This window comes from Salmo salar, chromosome ssa10 (assembly GCF_905237065.1).
Source record: "Salmo salar chromosome ssa10, Ssal_v3.1, whole genome shotgun sequence".
Lineage (NCBI taxonomy): Eukaryota > Metazoa > Chordata > Actinopteri > Salmoniformes > Salmonidae > Salmo > Salmo salar.
The window spans coordinates 88126369-88146680 of NC_059451.1; the positions used below are offsets into that span (position 1 = coordinate 88126369).

The window sequence follows — 20312 nt, forward strand, 5'->3', positions numbered from 1 at the left end:
AGGAAGGGGTCATACAATTGGTCAGCGCAGCATGGAGGAATGATCTAATTGGCAGGGAATCGCATCAGTGCACAAGAGGAAACATAGCTCCCATGGGCCTAAGTCAGAAATATACCCACCCTCCTGTCCTGTGTCACAGCAGCCACTGTAACAATCAGTGATCTCTTCATGTGTGTGAGTGCATGGGTGTGGGGGGAGAGGGCGAGAGAGTACTTGATGGAGTAAAGCAAGAATGTATTCTCTACATGCACTTTATGCTCATCCCCCATTGCCTGTTCTTAAGTTTCACCTTTGCATCTTTTCTTTTCAGATTCAAACAGCTGAAAATACTATATTTTTGGTTATGGAAAATATATTTCACAGCGGTTTGGATGGTACAATGATTCTCAACACCAGTGGTCCCGTACCCCTTCAAACATTCAACCTCCAGCTGCGTACCACCTCTAGCACCAGGGTCAGCTGACTCTCAAATGTTTTTTTTTGCCATCATTTTAAGCCTGCCACACACGCACTATACGATACATTTATTAAACATAAGAATGAGTGTGAGTTGTTGTCACAACCCAGCTCGTGGGAAATGACAAAGAGCTCTTATAGGACCAGGGCACAAATAATAATCAATAATTTTGCCATCTTACATATAAAACTTGATTTGTTAATCATAAACTGTGAATAACTCACCACAGGTTAATGAGAAGGGTGTGCTTGAAAGGATGCACATAACTCTGCAATGTTGGGTTGTATTGGAGAGGGGTCTCAGCCTTAAATCATTTTCCACACACAGTCTGTGCCTGTATTTAGTTCATGCTAGTGAGGGCCGAGAATCCACTCTCATATAGGTGCGTGGTTGCAAAGGGCATCAGTGTCTTAACAGCACAATTTGCCAAGGGAGGATACTCTGAGTGCAGCCTAATCCAGATGCAATGCAAATAGTCTGGGTTGTCAATTGATTAGATGTTCAGGAGTCTTGTGGTTTGGGGGCAGAAGCTCTTTATAAGCCTCTTGGACCTAGACTAGGCGCGCCGTTACTGCTTGCCGTGCGGTAGCAGAGAGAACAGTCTATGACTAGGGTGGCTGGGGTCTTTGATTATTTTAGGGCCTTCCTCTGACACCACCTGGTATAGAGGTCCTGGATGGCAGGAAACTTGGCCCCAGTGATGTACTGGGCCGTATGCACTACCCTCTGTAGTGCTTTGCGGTCGGAGGCGCGAGCAGTTGCCATACCAGGCAGTGATGCAACCAGTCAGGATGCTCTCGATGGTGCACCGGTATAACCTTTTTGAGGATCTGAGGACCCATGCCAAATCTTTTCAGTGTCCTGAGGGGGAATAGGTTTTGTCAAGCCCTCTTCACGACTGTCTTGGTGTTCTTGGATCATGTTAGTTTGTTGGTGATGTGGACGCCAAGGAACTTGAAGCTCTCAACCTGCTCTACTACAGCCCCGTCGATGAGAATGGGAGTGTGCTGGGTCCTCCTTTTCCTGTAGTCCACAATCGCCTTTGTCTTGATCACATTGAGGGAGAGGTTGTTGTCCTGGCACCACACGGCCAGGTCTCTGACCTCCTCCCTATAGGCTGTCTCATCGTTGTCGGTGATCAGGTCTACCACTGTTGTGTCATCAGCAAACTTAATGATGGTGTTGGAGTCGTGCTTGGCCATGCAGTCATGTGTGAACAGGGAGTACAGGAGGGGACTGAGCTCGCACCCGAGGGGCCCCCCCATGTTAAGGATCAGCATGGCGGATGTGTTGTTACCTACCACCTGGGGGCGGCCCGTCAGGAAGTCCAGGATCCAGTTGCAGAGGGAGGTGTTAAGTACCCGGGTCCTTAGCTTAGTGATGAGCTTTGAGGGCACTATGGTGTTGAACGCTGAGCTGTAGTCAATGAATAGCATTCTCACATAGGTGTTCCTTTTGTCCAGGTGGGAAAGGGCAGTGTGGAGTGCAATAGAGATGGCATCATCTGTGGATCTGTTGGTGCGGTATGCAAATTGGAGTGGGTCTACGGTTTCTGGGGTAATGGTGATGATGTGAGCCATGACAAGCCTTTCAAAGCATTTCAAGGCTACAGATGTGAGTGCTACTGGTCAGTAGCCATTTAGGCAGGTTACCTTGGTGGTCTGATTAAAACATGTTGGTATTACAGACTTGGACAGGGAAAGGTTGAAAATGTCAGTGAAGACACTTACCAGTTGGTCAGCGCATGCTCAGAGTACACATCCTGGTAATCCGTCTGGCCCTGCGGCCTTGTGAATGTTGACTTGTTTGAAGGTCTTACTCCCATCGGCTGCAGAGAGCGTGATCACACAGTCGTCCGGAACAGCTGATGCTCTCATGAATGTTTCCAGTGTTACTTGCCTCAAAGTGGGCATAGAAGTTATTTAGCTCGTCTGGTAGGCTCGTGTCACTGGGCAGCTCTCGGTTGTGCTTCCCTTTGTAGTCTGTAATAGTTTGCAAGCTCTGCCACATCCGATGAGCGTCGGAGCCGGTATAGTACAATTCGTATTGACGCTTTGCCTGTTTGATGGTTCGTCAGAGGACATAGCGGGATTTCTTATAAGCTTCCGGGTTAGAGTCCTGCTCCTTGAAAGCGGCAGCACTACCCTTCAGCTCAGTGCGAATGTTGCCTGTAATCCATGGCTTCTGGTTGGGGTATATATGTACGGTCACTGTGGGGACGACGTACTCGATGCACTTATTGATAAAGCCAGAGATTGATGTGGTGTACTACTCAATGCCATTAGGAAGAATCCCAGAACATATTACAGTCTGTGCTAGCAAAACAGTCCTGTAGTTTAGCATCTGCTTCATCTGACCACTTTTTTATAGACCAAGTCACGGTTAATGTGATTGGCTACTTGTATTTGACATTGTGTTGTTATTTCGCTGAACACTAGATGGTTTAATTTTATTTTTGGCAGTGAAACGAGGCTACTCAGGCGAGAAAAAAACCTGGACTAACCCTGGGGGTAAGCACACCCCAGTTTGGGAATAGCCGCTCTACACTATACTTGCTTGTTTTGTCACAAACTGAAATTAGACAAACTATTATAATTTTAGCAACCAGGAACTGAGGGAGCGATTTCTGCATAGTGCATCTTTAACTGGTGATGAAATGAAAAGTGTGTGATTAACTATTTACTGCTGAGCAGCCAGCGTGCAGATGGCCCTGTATTCATACACTGATACTGCTCTGTACTCTCCTTCGTGTTTGGTGGCAAACACTCATCTACTAGCCTGTTTGGTTACATCCAATCTTATCAGGCCCTGGCATGAGAGTGTTTCTGCTTGGATGGCTTCATTCACTGAACCAGGAGTGCTGCAGACTGACCACTTTGATCTATGCTCTGACTATTCTACAATGGGCTAAACGTAACTGTAGAGTGGAATATATGATTGAGGAAAATACTGCATTGAGAATGAAAAGGCCTTGAGAGGATTACTAAATGAACAACAATTACAAATGTATTTCTCCCTTCCTCTTCAATGAATGTGAGCCATCCTGTCTGTGGCAGCTCCACTTTCACCTGACCTTCATACAGGTCAGACAAAGGTATTGGGTGGTATTTTGCATGTTAAATGTCATCGCTCATTACTAAAGTCTCTGCGCAAACAAGTCCAGGCATGTTCTGTAACAGTCAGTCACGGTTTCAATGTGACATTAAATCTTGATCCATCCATTCCAGGCTCTCCAGGGTTTTATTCTTTTTTTAAATTTAAAAGAATAAATGTAACCTTTACTAGGCAAGTCAGTTAAGAACAAATTCTTATTTACAATGATGGCCGCCCTATGGGACTCCCAATCACGGCCGGTTGTGATACAGCCTGGATTCGAACCAGGGTGTCTGTAGTGACGCCTCAAGCACTGAGATGCAGTGCCTAAGACCGTTGCACCACTAGGGAGCCCTGACAATACATCTGGAAACAAATCTGGATATAGATTCTGTAGATTAACAATGTCTGAGTTGTGATAATAAAAACACAGGTTTAGTTGTCCACAATCTATTACAGCCGAACAAACAAAACCTAACACACACTGACTACTACTCCTTCTCCTTCAATACTTTACCAATCAAGCAAAGATTATGGGCAGGGTTCTAGCTGTGAACCCTATGACCTTCAAAACCCACACTCATCCTACAATCTAAACATTCCAGTCTGCCACTGCCTTCCCTCATACTCACCAGGCAGTCTGTTCATGTTGACCCCCTGGGCAGACAGACCAATCCCCATGTACCTGGAGACAACAGGAGATCAAAGGTCAGCGACATCATCAGTTTAGACAACATGAGTCAGTCTGATGAGTCAATAGCTGCTGATAAATCCTTTCAGTCCCCAAATTGCCTTCAGTTATTTACTGCTCTCTTTAGTTTCTCTACACGCCATTTTCAACTGACTTAGAGGCTAATAGCTAACATGGGTAAACAAACCACAAGGTTAAATTGAAAAAGGTGGGAGGTCAGAACAGTCAGTGGAGTTACCAAGTATCAGCAAACCCTTACCCATCCCTGCCCTTGCTGACAATCTTCACTTCAAAGTAGTAGATCCCACAGGCGGCTGGTATGGGATGAGTGGCACGCACAGACGCGGCATCCTTGTGATTCTTCCCATGACCTACAAAAGGAGAAAACTGTGTGTTACAGTCAGTATAGTACACCACACAAACAACCCACTGCTCTGTCAACCTGGAAAGGTCAATGTCAAGAGTGCATTAATCCAACCAGAAAAAAATAGCTGAAAATGGCTTCTCTCTCTCCAAGGACCCTGAAAACCCTCATACTGTACGAATTACTAAACCCTTTCAAAACGCAACCATATCCCTGTCAATCCTACCTCAATTGACAATCACATTCGTCATGCAAATTCATACTCAAATTCTGTGACATGAAATCTGATAGCTCTTCAAAAGTTCCTTTCATAGGAGTATACATGCATGCTTAAAGATTTGCAATTTGCAGAAATCACTCTGCCATTTCCTGGTTGCTAAAATAATAGTTAGCCTAATTTCAGTTTATGTGACAAAACAAGCAATGAATAGTGTAGAGAGTTACTGTATCATCTAAACGGCTGTGAAATATATTTTCAATAACCAAAAATATGTATTTTTCAGCTGTTTGAAGCTGGTGTACAAACCCGAAAGTAAAAGACGCAAAAATGAAATGGTAGGCATAGAAATAACACACAGAACAGATCCACCGCTTTTAAGACCTGCTTTCAATGACATTAACAGATCTATAACTCAGATTTCTATGTGAATTTGGTCAGGTCGCCACAAAGTTACAGATGGTCAAACAGATGTAAAAGAGGTCTTAGAAAACATCTACCAGAAAAAGTTTTAAAAAGGTATTAGAAATACCTCAAAAAACAATGTTGAAGGAAAGAACCCTGCCAACTATTATCAAACACTTAGTTTCTGGGAAATGTTTCTGCCTTCTGTAAGTTTAGAAACATGGCCTTCCTTGTGCCTTGAAATTCCATTACCAAAAACCCAAATATCTTCTCTGTCCTTCATAACGGAGGATAATGAAAGTTTACAGAAGTAACAAGTAAAGATAAACCTATCAATTAGTTAGTGTTTCTACTGATAAACTATTTCTATGAATTATTATGTGATTAAAACAAAATTCCATGACCAACTCTACTGTTCTGTGGTGCACTGTACCCGACTGAGGGCTACTGTGCTGTACATTAATGTCCTAACTTGTGAAACATAGATGTCTATGATTGGTTAAGATATGGTCCGGTCCAAACAAATTTAACCTTGTTTGGGGGCAGAGCTCATTAACAATAATAACCAATGTAAAATAATACCCAAATATGCAAAGGAGGATATTGCATATTTATAACTTTGTGTACCTTTTTAGGATACATCACCATGAAGAGAATTACATTTATATCCATAATTATGCATTTCTTTGTCGTACAGATCGGGAACCCATGATGAAATTCTGTTACTGCAATTCCGTTACCGGGTGTAAATCCACTTCACTTACTGTACTTCAATAACCTAAAGAGATTTTTTCAAAGTCAATGTGCCATGTCATACCTGACACCCCATTCTTTCTGCAGACATTGTTCAATCTTTACATTTGGAGCAGATATTTGAAAAATGTACACACACAAAAAAAGAGGGAGATTTTACCGAAATTCTGTTACAAAACTTTGAATCTGCAGAGTTCTTCTAGTAAAATGTTGTGTAAATTGTTAAAAGAAGTCCTTGTGCATAGCGTTGTATGGTTTGTTAAACCTTGAAATCAATGTTTTTTCTTTGGTATACGTACATTAAGTGAAAAATCGGAGTCCGTTATTGTGGAATTTGTCTTATCTAAAATCAGCAGCATGGAGTTAATTTACCCTGTAGAGTAATCTCATGGTCAGTGTAGTGAGGCCGTCACTGTCTCGCCACTCCATCGAGCTCATAATTGTGACAGCTCCCAGGAGTATCCCAGAGCGCTTACACTTTGTGTATCAAATCAAATTTTATTGGTCACATGCGCCGACTACAACAAGTGTCTTTACAGTGAAATGCTTATTTATGAGCCCATTCCCAACAGTGCAGAGATAAAAAGGACTACAAATATTTGTTAAATAAAAAAGGAACACAATAAAAACAATAATGATGCAATATACAAGGAGTACCAGTACAGAGTCAATGTGCAGGGTTACAAGGTAGTTGAGGTAATTGAGATAGTATGTAGAATGTTGGTAGGAATAAAAGTGAGGCAATCTGGATATATCCTGAACAAAAATGCATGTCCCTCAAAACTTGAGACATCTGTGGCATTGTGTTGTGTGACATAACTGCACATTTTAGAGTGGCCTTTAATTGTCCCCAGCACAAGGTGCACCTGTGTAATGATCATGCTGTTTAATCAACTTCTTGATATGCCACACCTGTCAGGTGGATGGATTATCTTGGCAAAGGAGAAATTCTCACTAACAGGGATGTAAACAAATTTGTGCACAACATTTGAGAGAATTAAGCTTAGCGTAGGGAGATTTTTTATTTCAGCTCATGAAACCAACACATTACATGTTGCGTTCATATTTGTGTTCAGTGTGTAATAAAACAGAGTAGCAGAAGCGTATGTGAAGTGTGAAAGTGTGTGTGTGGCGTCAATATGCATGTATGTGTATGTTTGTGTTGGCGTGTCAGTGTAGTATGTGTGAGGGTGTGGATAGTCTAGAGCGTGTGCATAGAGTATCTTCTAAATCAAAGAGGAATACGTGACGCATGAATAATGTTAGTTACATGAAGTAGCTAAAAGAAACCATTAAATGTAGCTAAAGATTACAGGGTCCCCTATATATACCTGACCACAATTAGTCGACTGTTTGGTCATTAGGCTGTTGGTCGACCAAGATCGTTTTAGTCGAGCAGTAACATATATACACACACTACCGTTCAAACGTTTGGGGGCACTAAGAAATGTCCTTGTTTTGGAAAGAAAAGCTAATTTTTGTCCATTAAAATAACATCAAATTGATCAGAAATACAGCGTAGACATTGTTAATGTTGTAAATTACTATTGTAGCTGGAAACGGCATATTTTTTTATGGAATATCTACATAGGCGTACAGAGGCCCATTATCAGCAACCACTCCTGTGTTCCAATGGCACGTTTTGTTAGCTAATCCAAGTTTATCATTTTAAAAGGCTAATTGATCATTAGAAAACCCTTTTGCAATTATGTTAGCACAGCTGAAAACTGCTGTTCTGATTAAAGAAGCAATAAAACTGGCCTTCTTTAGACAAGTTGAGTATCTGGAGCATCAGCATTTGTGGGTTCGATTACAGGCTCAAAATGGCCAGAAACAAAAGTACTTCCTTCTGAAACTCGTCAGTCTAGTTCTGAGAAATGAAGGCTATTCCATGCGAGAAATAGCAAAGAAACTGAAGATCTTGTACAACGCTGTGAACGACTCCCTTCATAGAACAGTGCAAACTGGGTCTAACCAGAATAGTAAGAGGAGTGGGAGGCCCCGGTGCACAACTGAGCAAGAGGACAAGTACATTAGTGTCTAGTTTGAGAAACAGACGCCTCACAAGTCCTCAACTTGCAGCTTCATTAAATAGTACCCGCAAAACACCAGTCTCAACATCAACAGTGAAGAGGCGACTCCGGGATGCTGGCCTTCTAGGCAGAGTTCCTCTGTCCAGTGTCTGTGTTCTTTTGCCAATCTTAATATTTTATTTTTATTGCCCAGTCTGAGATATGGCTTTTTCTTTACAATGCTGCCTAGAAGGCCAGCATCCCAGAGTCGCCTCTTCACTATTGACGTTGAGACTGGTGTTTTGCGGGTACTATTTAATGAAGCTGCCAGTTGAGGACTTGTGAGGCGTCAACTAGGCTCGTAATTGAAAAACTTTATTCGTATTTACAGATGGCATTCAAGTTCGTTAAGGCACATGAAAGTTCAAATGTTCAAGAAGGCATTTTTGCAAAACGCATTAATTAAAAAATGAAAGTTGAAACGTTTCTCCTGTGAAGTCGTGACTTGCGACATATACCTAGTTTCCTGAAACAAGTCACACAACTATTAACTTGGGTCCTGCCCAAAGCTTGCAAGCGAACTTACGACTTTGTAAAAAATATTCTGTGCCCTCAGTTTCCCACGCCAGTGAACTGGGGCCAGACACAGCTGTAGGCTATCTGCGCAAGGGATAAGAAGCAGTGCTCGACTTAAGCAGGAGCACACAGGAGCTGAGTACCGACACCTCAAACATTCTACTGTTTGAGCTCTTGTTCCTCTTATAGAATATCAGTTCAAAAGGTTTCCCTTTCCCTTAGCCACAGAAAAAGACAGGAACCTTCCCGCTAGCCATGATTGACTGAGATAATGACTGGGCTGTACATGCCGAGAGAGGAGTTCAGACTGGTCTGCGGTGTAGCATCATCTGTCTATAAAATGACCTGCTCGTAATGACTAGATAATCCTTTATTACTGAAGTTTTTTCTAAAGATATAACGTTAGCCATGGATAACTGCAAATGTGTTGCTACTGCTCTCAACAACAATGCTATTGACAAACGTCAGTGGGAAAAAGTTGTGATGGACTACTTTCAGGAGGATGATCGTACCATACTGGCTCTCTCTGAATCAGACGATGTGAGCCAGAGTGACTTGACACAACAGGCCAAGCAAGCTGTACAAACAAAACCGACACAGGAAGTCTTATTTAATGAAAGGGGTTGCAGTCTGCCGTGAAGTGTTGATCCATGTATACAGGTAAGAGTCTAGCTACAGTTTTAGATATTATAAGTTGCTAATTGTCCAAAAGTTGTTTTCATTGCAAGTTAAAGCTTACTGTTAGCTAGCTAGCTGACGTTAGGTGGCTGGCTTGCTAGCTAACATTACATGTAATATCTCAGAAAGCCATTTGCATTGCTAGTTATAGCCTAATGTTAGCTAGCTAGCTAACATTGAACCTATTTGGTTAACTTTAGCCAGCTATGATAATCGGTTTGTATTGCTAGTGCTCTATGGATTGGGATTATGGTTCATTGCCTAGCTAGCTAGCCAGCCAAACAAAAGATCCCAAATTCTAGTGTACGGTTAGCTAGTTGACGTTAGATGGCTGGCTCGCTAGCCAACATTACATGTATGATCTGTGGAGTAATATTATCTCAGAAAACCATTTGCATTGCTAGTTATAGCCTAATATTAAGCAAATAGGTTCAATGTTAGCTAGTGAACTTTAGCTAGCTATGACAATCTTCCACTTTGCCAGATGATTACATGACCCATCACATTAACCAGGTGTGTCTGATGGTGATTACGGCTATCTATTGTATAATAATGTTAAAAAGAATTGTATCTGGAATTTGTCATTCAGCATCAGTAGAACACACCTGACTCTCCTCCATCAGTCACACAAGGAGAATGGTCTAATGCCTCCCATCAAAAATAGAGCTGGCCCAAGCAAGCACTTGTTCAGAGTTAGCGGTCTGTCAACCAGAGGATGGTTGCTGACTGCAAGACAACCTGTCAAGAACCTGCAGTTGTCTCTGGGCCCCTACTGAACCAGAAAGCAAAGACATCAGGATGCATTACAGCTTTGATTTTGCTCAACAAGTAAGCAATATGTCCTCCTTTATACTGATTAAGGACATAGATGGATAGATACACACACATACAGGAAGCAGGCAAATGCCTGTGACTGAGCTGTGTAAAGACAGACTGACAGGGGTGAGACAATTAATTTAAATTTATATGAATGTTATTTTGTTGTTTGCAGGTGGACCATCCTTCTGACCCTATGCAGCCAGGTCCCATCTACTTTTAAACTCCTCGCAAGTGTGGCTTGTTTGGTGTCTGCTATGAAGGAATACCACAAGTCAACTACTTGATTGAAGGCATGTCATCCAGCAAAGGCAGCAGCACAGTCATTGGGGAAAGTTGGGGAAACACGTGTGGACCTGAATTGTGATAACTGCTGTGGCCAAAACAAGAACAGGTTTGTGCGTGCCAGGCACAAGTTCCACCCCAGTCTGGACCTTCACATCCTGATCACAGCAACAAAACAAAAAAATGTATGAAATGTATGCATTCACTACTGTAAGTCGCTCTGGATAAGAGCGTCTGCTAAATGACTAAAATGTAAATGTAAATGTAAATCACAGACCACACCAAGTTAACCCCCAACTGGTGCTTCGGCCTCATCAAGCAGCGCTTCAGAAAGACCAGAGTGAACACTGCTGGTGTCGTGAAGGACAGCACTGTGACGGGGTTAACATCTAACAGCTGGTTGGACTGTGTATGGTATGGTGCTGGTGGAAAGCTATGGCTGGTAACAACACCTGTACTTCAGGCCACTGTCACAGATCAAGCAGTACCAGCAGATCATGTGAATATCATTTTCATTGCATGGTATGAGGTGATTCTTCTTATCTAAACTTGGGAGGAGAATTGATGTTATGCAAGGTTGTAATGTCCATTTTTTGTTATTTCCTGTTTTCCAGATTTGATGCCTGGTGTTGTTGTCGCCAAGGAGTGTACGGACTCAGTCGGGACCAGGTTTCAGCTGCTACGGAACGCTGACATCCTTCCTCCCATAGATGGTCTGCCTGTACAGGCACCACCTGGACTGGACACAGCTATACAAACTATCTTTTTGAGAAGATCAGGGAATTTTGCGACGAAGAGGCAATAGACATCAAATGCCCTGCAACAAAGGGCAGGACAGAAACAGGCTCTCCGAATAAATATTTCCAGGCATGGTTCGGGGGCGAGTTCCCAGTCATCAGCACTATCTGCAGTGCCTCTATTCACATGCCTCTCTCCTAACACACCAAACATTGCTGCTACTATTTATTTATCCCACTGCTCAGCAACTTTACCACTGATTGTATGCATATACAGTTGAAGTCGGAAGTTTACATACACTTAGGTTGGATTCATTAAAACTCATTTTCAACCACTCCACAAATGTCTTGTTAACAAACTATAGTTTTGGCAAGTCGGTTAGGACATCTACTTTGTGCATGACACAAGTAATTTTTCCAACAATTGTTAACAGACAGATTTTTTCATTTATAATTCACTGTATCACAATTCCAGTGGGTCAGAAGTTTACATGCACTAAGTTGACTGTGCCTGTAAACAGCTTGGCTTTAGAAGCTTCTGATTGACTCAAATGACGTCATTTGAGTCAATTGCAGGTGTACCTGTGGATGTATTTCAAGGCCTACCTTCAAACTCAGTGCCTCTTTGCTTGACATCATGGGAAAATCAAAAGAAATCAGCCAAGACCTCAGAAAAAAAATTGTAGACCTCCACAAGTCTGGTTCATCCTTGGGAGCAATTTCCAAACACCTGAAGGTACCACGTTCATCTGTACAAACAATAGTACGCAAGTATAAACACCATGGGACCACGCAGCCGTCATACCGCTCAGGAAGGAGACACGTTTGGTCTCCTAGAGATGAACGCACTTTGGTGCGAAAAGTGCAAATCAATCCCAGAAGAACAGCAAAGGACCTTGTGAAGACGCTGGAGGAATCAGGTACAAAAGTACCCACAGTAAAACGAGTCCTATATCGACATAACCTGAATGGCCGCTCAGCAAGGAAGAAGCCACTGCTCCAAAACCGCCATAAAAAAGCCAGACTACGGTTTGCATCTGCACATGGGGACAAAGATTGTACTTTTTGGAGAAATGTCCTCTGGTCTGATGAAACAAAAATAGAACTGTTTGGCCATAACGGCCATCGTTATGTTTGGAGGAAAAAGGGGGAGGCTTGCAAGCCGAAGAACACTATCCCAACCATGAAGCACGGTGGTGGCAGCATCATGTTCTGGGGGTGCTTTGCTGCAGGAGGGCCTGGTGCACATCACAAAATAGATGGCATCACGAGGAAAGAAAATTATGTGGATATATTGAAGCAACATTTCAAGACATCAGTCAGGAAGTTAAAGCTTGGTCGCAAATGAGTCTTCCAAATGGACAATGATCCCAAGCATACTTCCAAAGTTTTGGCAAAATGGCCCAAGGGCAACAAAGTCAAGGTATTGGAGTGGCCATCACAAAGCCCTGACCTCAATCCTATAGAAAATTTGTGGGCAGAACTGAAAAAACATGTGCGAGCAAGGAGGCCTACAAACCTGACTCAGTTACACCAGCTCTGTCAGGAGGAATGGGACAAAATTCACCCAACTTATTGTAGGAAGCTTGTGGAAGGCTACCCGAAACATTTGACCCAAGTTAAACAATTTAAAAGGCAATGCTACCAAATACACTCAATTAGTATGTAAACTTCTGACCCACTGGGAATGTGGTGGAAGAAATAAAAGCTGAAATAAATCACTCTACTATTATTCTGACATTTCACATTCTTACAATAAAGTGGTGATCCTAACTGACCTAAGACAGGGAATTTTTACTCTGATTAAATGTCAGGAATTGTGAAAAACTGAGTTCAAATGTATATGTCTAAGGTGTATGTAAACTTCCGACTTCAAATTGTAACTACCTCATCTATCACTGGTATCATTATTGATATTGTTTTTGTACATACTGTATATTATTTGGTTCTTTCTCCACTGGCATTGACACCTATTTTTTTCATTATATTTACACCATCTATTTTTGATATTTCTATTATGCCCGTAACCATTTTGCAGTACCAAATTAGACAAGAGTGTCATCTAATATTTATAAAATATTTTTATCTGGACACTGTTTACCTGGAATGTTTCCTTACTTTTATCAATTAGTCTTAATCTTTACTACACCACTCCCTGTTTAGCACATGACCTCACATGTGAATTCTTAAAGAGATAGGTTGGGCTGGCGTAAGAGTGTGTGAACAATGCTGAATGGGTGTAGACAAATTAGAGCTCTCCAGTAGGTGTACCAAAACATTCAGGGGCTTTTTTCTCAAAAGTGGGGTTACAAGTTTATCAACTTTCAAAGCAGAATTACTTTCCCATTGTTCCTCACATGCAGTGTACAATATACCATTTTGTAGCTCTGCGTCTCTGCATTTATCCAATGTAAAAAACACAATTTCAAATGTTGCTACATAAGACCGAATCAAGGCGGTCAGTCACAGTTGATACGTTTCCAGTTTGTTCCAGACAGGCCATGTGTAGCCAATGTGATTTATACGATATTTCATTTTATCAGGATATTTTCTACCTACAGGGTGCAATGTTTTTATTTGTTGGCTTTATGTAACCTATTTTTTACATAGTTGGCGATGGCAAAAAGTTAATTTAGGTTTGTATCATTTTAATTTAGATAGAATTTTGATTACCCACATGACGATGATTGAGATATGAAGACGTTATTATAAATTAAATGAAACTGTTTCACAGAAATGTGCATATGAAAACCACAATTGGCACGAAGATTGGTAGAAATGGTAAGATAGACCGCTGCGCCAATTGGAAGGCCCTAAAGCACATCATTCCAGTGCTAGAGGCGTCGCTACAGATCCAGGTTCGATCACGGGCTGTGTCGCATGGAGACGGCACACAATTGGCCCAGCGTTGTCTGGGTTAGGGGAGGGTTTGGCCGACTGGGATGTCCTTGTCCCATCACGCTCTAGTGACTCCTTTTGGCGGGCGTATGCACACTGACTTCGGTCACCAGCTGTACCGTGTTTCCTCCAACACATTGGTGCGGCTGGCTTTCGGGTTAAGTGAGCAATGTGTCAAGAAGCAGTGCAGCTTGGCGGGGGCGTGTTTCGGAGGACGCATGGCTCTCAACCTTCGCCTCTCCCGAGTCTGTACGGGAGTTGCGACGATGGGACAAAACCACCTACCATTTGGATATCACAAAATTGGGGAGAAAAAGGGGTAAAAAAAATACCCCACAAAAATAGAAAATAAATGGTAAGATAAATATGCATCCCACATGAGAAATGTTGCAGACTCCTCGTGTAGCCTATTACTGCAACTTCACGAGAGTAATGGCAGAATCTGCAAAAGCCAGCAGGAGCAGGAGAATGGTTGGGCCAGGTTTGTGTTTTTTCTTCTGGTTATCATTTGTCTTATTTCATGAAACCATAAGCATCAAGCATCAGACATTCTCAACGAGGAGCATTGAAGATCCCGAAGAACACTGTGGCCATCATTTTTAAATGGAAGAAGTTTGGAACCACCAAGAGTCTTCCTAGAGCTGGCCTTCCGGGCAAAACTGAGCAATCGGGGGAGAAGAGCCTTGGTCAGGGAGGTGACCATGAACCCGATGGGCACTCTGACAGAGCTCCAGAGTTCCTCTGTGGAGATGAGGGAACCTTCCAGAAGGACAACCATCTCTGCAGCACTCCACCAATCAGGCCTTTATGGTAGAATGGCCAGACGGAAGTCAATCCTCAGTAAAAGGCATATGACAGCCCACTTGGAGTTTGCCAAAAGGCACCTGAAGACTCTCAGACCATTAGAAACAAGATTCTCTGGTCTGATGAAACCAAGAATGAAGTCTTTGGCCAGCATTCCAAGCATCACGTCTGGATCAAACCTGGCACCATCCCTACGGTGAAGCATGGTGGAGGAAGCATCATGCTGTGAGGATATTTTTCAGCGGCAGGGACAGTCAGGATCAAGGAAAAGATCAATAGATTAAAGTATAGAGAGATCCTTGATGAAAACCTGCTCCAGAGCCCCCAGGACCTCAAACTGGGGTGAAGGTTCACCTTCCAACAGGACAACGACCCTAAGCACACGGCCAGGACAACGCAGGAGTGGCTTCGGGAAAAGTCTCTGAATGTCCTTGAGTGGCCCAGCCAGAGCCCGGACATGAACCCGATCGAACATCTCTGGAGAGACCTGAAAATAGCTGTGCAGCGATGCTACCTTTCCATCTTGACAGAGCTTGAGGGGATGGGAGATATTCCCCAAATACAGGTGTGCCCAAGTAGATTCGAGGCTGTAATCACTGCGAAAGGTCCTTCAACAAAGTACTGAGTAAAGGGTCTGAATTACTTATGTAATAGTGATATTTCAGTTCTCTTTTTTTGCAAACATTTCTATAAACATGTTTTTGCTTTGTCATTATGGGGTATTGTGTGTAGATTGATGAGTAACAATTGATATTTAATCAATTTTAGAATAAGGCTGTTAACGCAACAAAATGTGGGAAAAGGGAAGGAGTATGAATACACTGTATGTAAGTGGTACTGTACCTCTCCTCTGTACTGTGTCCCTGTCAGTAAAGCACAGCCATCTTCATGATCATATGTACAAATCCACTAATCAACCAGTCATGCTTTGCCACAGTCATTATGACTAATAGAGAATCAGTGTATTTATTATCACCTTTGATTTCATCAGCAACATTAATCAGTTCTATTTTCAGCCCTCTCCTTTCTGTAACCAAAGCCCAGCAGGCCCCTCTATGACCATACAAACAGCCATAATAAATACAACACAGGAACACACTTGTGTCTATAAATACCTCCAACTAACACCACCACCTCAACATACAGCACTCAGCAGAGCCACACAGTCCTGGGAGTGAGACTCTCTCGCTGTCTCCGTCAATCACACACAATTTTTTAGAGGCCAAATGTTGTTTAACATCCACATAAGCCTAAGTAGTTGGTTAACAATGTGTTATTAGAGCATAATGTAGGCATACTCAAATATGGCTATTAACGTGCACCATTTTTTGCTGTGTAAACAACATGTCTGGTTATAGAGCAAATTGTTTACCATATTGTGGGGCGTTCTTACTTCACCGTGTTTTTACTGGTTCGATTTTTTTTTTTAGAAACTGCTCATGGATTCTCTCTTTCTAAGTCCCCAATCCAGAGTCAAAGGATCTCCCTCATGGTCAAGTCAGTGGTCAAAACAAGAATGTAGCGCAGTACTACCCACGACAGAAGACAAGAAATAAATAGACAAAAAACAGAAGGAAACAGAAAAAAAACAAAAGAAAATGAGAGGAAAAGCGTAAGGGAGAAACGTTAGCAAACGCTGCATCACAGCTTCACACAGAGACTGGGGGAAACCAACACAATCTGGTGATGTCACCTCTGACTGAACATGCATGATTGGTTCTTCAGACGACAGAAAACCGTCTCTATGGGCAAACATTACAAATCAGTTTAAAGGAATCGCAGGGCATGCTTAAAGTCAGTCATGTGTCCTATAGGCTATTTAATTACACAATAACACTATACAACCTTTAGGTATAAAATAGAAAATTGGCAGAAATCTATACAGGCTAAATCACACAAAAAAAGCAAGTACAAAGACCAATAATTTACAATGGTTGACTATGGTACACAAATCCTATACCACCACTTCATAAAACACACTGATGAATCAGACAATACTGTAGCTTAGGCTATGTGCTCTTTAATTCAGCAGGTAAGCTGATGCCCTTTTCTGAAAAGAAAAACTAAAAACAATGAGCACAGGACGTAAGCTCATCAATAGAAATTAAGAAACAACATTTTAGCTAAAGATGGCCCTCCTTTCATTAACAATTAAGGTCAGGGATATAGGGCCTACACAACTAAAATGTCAGAGAGGAACAAGGCCTTAAAAATACATGCAGGTTTGAAAAACAAGAATTTTAAATGTCAATAGTCTAGGCTGAAGATACACATTATTACTCAGGCCTAATCATATGGCCTTATGGGCCAGATGGCAAATGTCTGCATTTAGGCATTTTTCCGCTAATTTGTCTTTTGACTAATCAGATCAGCTCTGAAAAAGCTCTGATGTGAAAAGATCTGATGTGATTGGTCAAAATACCAATTAGTGGAACAAAGATCAGAATTGGGCAGCCTGTCTAAACGTAGCCTAACAGGACTATGCAAGCCTTAGCAGTCTCCACTGCATTGTCTTATGTCAGATTCTGCCTGTACTGAGGTTGAGGGACGAGGGTCACGTAGGAGCGGCGCCACCTGATATAAGACAGCTCAGGGCCTTACATGAATCAGTGGAACTTATACTGTGCAGGCCTTGCAGACATGGAACTCTTTAATATCTCTAGGCTTGAGATATAGGCAATCCTGAGATATCGCACACCTCCAGCTCCACCATGTATAATCAACAGTACCAAGGCCAAAAGGAAAACTGGCACACTGGTCAAAATAGCATAAAAATCACCAGGGTGAAGAAAAGTAACAGGAACTGACAACTCAGTGGCTTGACACAACACAGTGGCTTCTGTGATTTTAGGGGGAATAACAAGCCTATAACTTTAGATGACAGACTAGACCTAATACTGTATTCATGCTTGCTGACAATTATTATTACTAAATTTAAAAAATATGATCACAAAAAAAGACATCCTCAAAATGTCCCCCATCTGACTGTACTGTAGTCCCACAATCCCACTACACGACCAACCATGTAACACAGGCTAAATAACAAACACACAGCTTTTGAGCCACCATCAACTAATGGGATTATGCAATTATCAGTCACAAATTATCATGAAATCCTTGTCAACCTTCAACTCCAGACAACAATTGACCAAAGCAGTGTACCTAGGCCTGAATTCAGCACTACAAACGCAGCCACCTAATGTTAAGAGAATTCTATAGCTAGCCTATTATTTCTGTAGATTCAAGTGTATGTTAATACCAAGACCTTACACTGACCAGGGCCTTGGTCTGTCTATTATGAGGTGTTATTTTTGTTTTCCTGATCTTGTGTTAAGCACTGACTATGGTCCTATAATAACTCAATCATAGCACTGTTGTGCGATTAGACTTGACAGTTGACTAAACATGTAGCATGTTACTCTTTCTATGATTACACAACACACATTACAGCATGATGATTTCTAGATGGATAGCTGTCAAGTCCTACTTTTGATTTTATGCAGAATACTTAAATAACTATCTGAACCAATTGTATTTATACACCCGGGCTACTGTCTGCACCCCAACAAGTTGTTTGTGGTAAAAAAATATATATATCGCTAAACTACCTGCATAAATACCATCTGATCTATGTGCTGATGTTTATATACAACAAATGTGTTGAGGCCTCCTCCCTTGTCGCAACTGGAAGTGTAGCTGCTGGCTGGGTTGAAATGGTAGAGGATGATGTTATTTTCAGTGCCTGAAGAACTCTATGGAATCCTTAGCTGTGCTCAGTAGTTGGATCCAGAATGTATAATGATTTAGAATAATAGTCCAGACACAGAGAACGATTTCATGAACTGGCAAGCCAACAGAACACAATGCAATATTTCCCTTTTCTACTTATTTGATCACAAAATACAAACACATTCTAACGTCTAGTCATGGGTCATATCAACTGTATGAAGATTTGCTTTTAGCTAGCTAGAACCAGAGGAAGAGGCGATAGCTAGCTACATAGCTAAGTTAGCTAACGTTCGAGTTCAGTTTTAGCTAGCTAACATTAACGTTAGTAGCTACATTTTATATTGCTAGCTACTAAATATATATATATATATATATATATATATATATATATATATATATACACACAATGGTGCATTTCGATAGTACTAGTTAGCTAATGTTTGCGTGCTATTATTTAGCTAGTTACTGCATTGGCTAACAGAGATGGCGTGCAATTAGCATTGGCTTGGATAACGTCGTTAGCGAACTAGCTAAGTTTGCTAGCGCGCTAGCTAACTAGTCAGTTAGTTACGCTAGCGAACTAGCTGTGCGTCGCTTGTCATTGCTAGGTACCTCGCTATAAATTGTGGCATAGTAGTTAGCTGTCACAATTTATAGTTAGGTTAATATTTCGATTATGGTCAAATATAAGCGGTAACTAGCCAATTTGTAAAGAAAACATTAACTGTAAACAAAGAGACCGTTTGAGTTGAACGTTAGTCAAAGAAACGGATATGCTTGTCATGGTTAGCGAGTTCAGTCAACCATTTGGGCAATGGGCATTCCGCTCTGCTATTGTGAAACAAAGCAAAGAGGGACCGAGAGGCAGCTTAAACTAGATCAGGGAGATTGCATACAGAGACACGACGCTGAACCTCCGGAGAGTCTATCGTAAATAACATATTCGAGACATCTAGGTACTAAATGTTATACCAGTTGTCACTTCTGTATAACTTTACCTTTGTAATGTACTCGCAGATTGTTCTGTGAGAGCCCGATGTAGCTGTATTTATCCTTGGGGCTCCATGATCGGGGTAAGGGGGTCTCATCCTCATTTACGGCCGGGTAGAGCCGCTTCAATCGCTCATTTAGCTCGGCCTCTTGGTAATTAAAAGCAGGATCCCCCAACAGCAGGCTCCCCGCTCCAAGCTCTGCCATCTTCGGCTTGAAATGTTTTATTTTTTATTGTCTTCTACTAGCTATGTCAATGCGTTGATACAGGGAGAGAGTGAGATAGACAGTGGTGTGATATCCCTGGCTAACCAACGCTCTCGAGTATGACTGACAGTGACGTGTGGGTACTGTAGTTGAATACAGGGCTATTCGCTAGAAAGATTTTCGGAATCGACTACAGAAGCCCCGCTCCGAAGCACTCTTTGGTCATTTTTTTCAGTTTGAGTCCGTGAAAAGGAAGCTAGGAAATGTAGTTTTCGAGTGGTTGTATGCGGTCGTATTTTGTTGATGGTCAGGACCAGGGGCGTATTTATTACGTCGATTATGTTGCAAAGCATTTCTTGAACGGGGAGGGACCTACCTGAATTTGTCCAATAGAAACTCTGTTGCAATTGTTTGGAATAATGATTACACCCCAGGACATATTGATCTCGCAAGTCTTATTATAGCAGATAAACAGACATTTGTGCAATGCATTTCCTCATTTTATTTACATTCTGGCATGCATTCATTAACATTTTGTGTCTCACATGTTTCTCAAACTAATCCAGATTTTTTAAATGCAATGTTAGTGGATGATGTGTG

The 20312-nt window shown here is 41.9% G+C and overlaps 1 protein-coding gene across 3 annotated transcripts in view; it reads right to left on the reverse strand.

The window, feature by feature from the left end:
• The window catches only part of LOC106560827 (ran-binding protein 10), a 33527-nt gene extending 13583 nt beyond the window's left edge, over positions 1 to 19944 (reverse strand). Inside the window, exons 1-3 of one of the 3 annotated variants that reach the window (XM_045688196.1) lie at positions 19514 to 19944; positions 4501 to 4612; positions 4183 to 4235 (exon numbers count right to left, since the gene is read on the reverse strand). In XM_045688196.1, coding sequence (XP_045544152.1) covers positions 4183 to 4235; positions 4501 to 4612; positions 19514 to 19712 — 364 coding nt within the window. In that variant the 5' untranslated portion in view covers positions 19713 to 19944. The remainder of the gene's footprint in view (positions 1 to 4182; positions 4236 to 4500; positions 4613 to 19513) is intronic. The other 2 variants (XM_014124168.2, XM_014124169.2) reach the window with 2 other exon arrangements.
• Between the last annotated feature and the right edge of the window lie 368 nt (positions 19945 to 20312).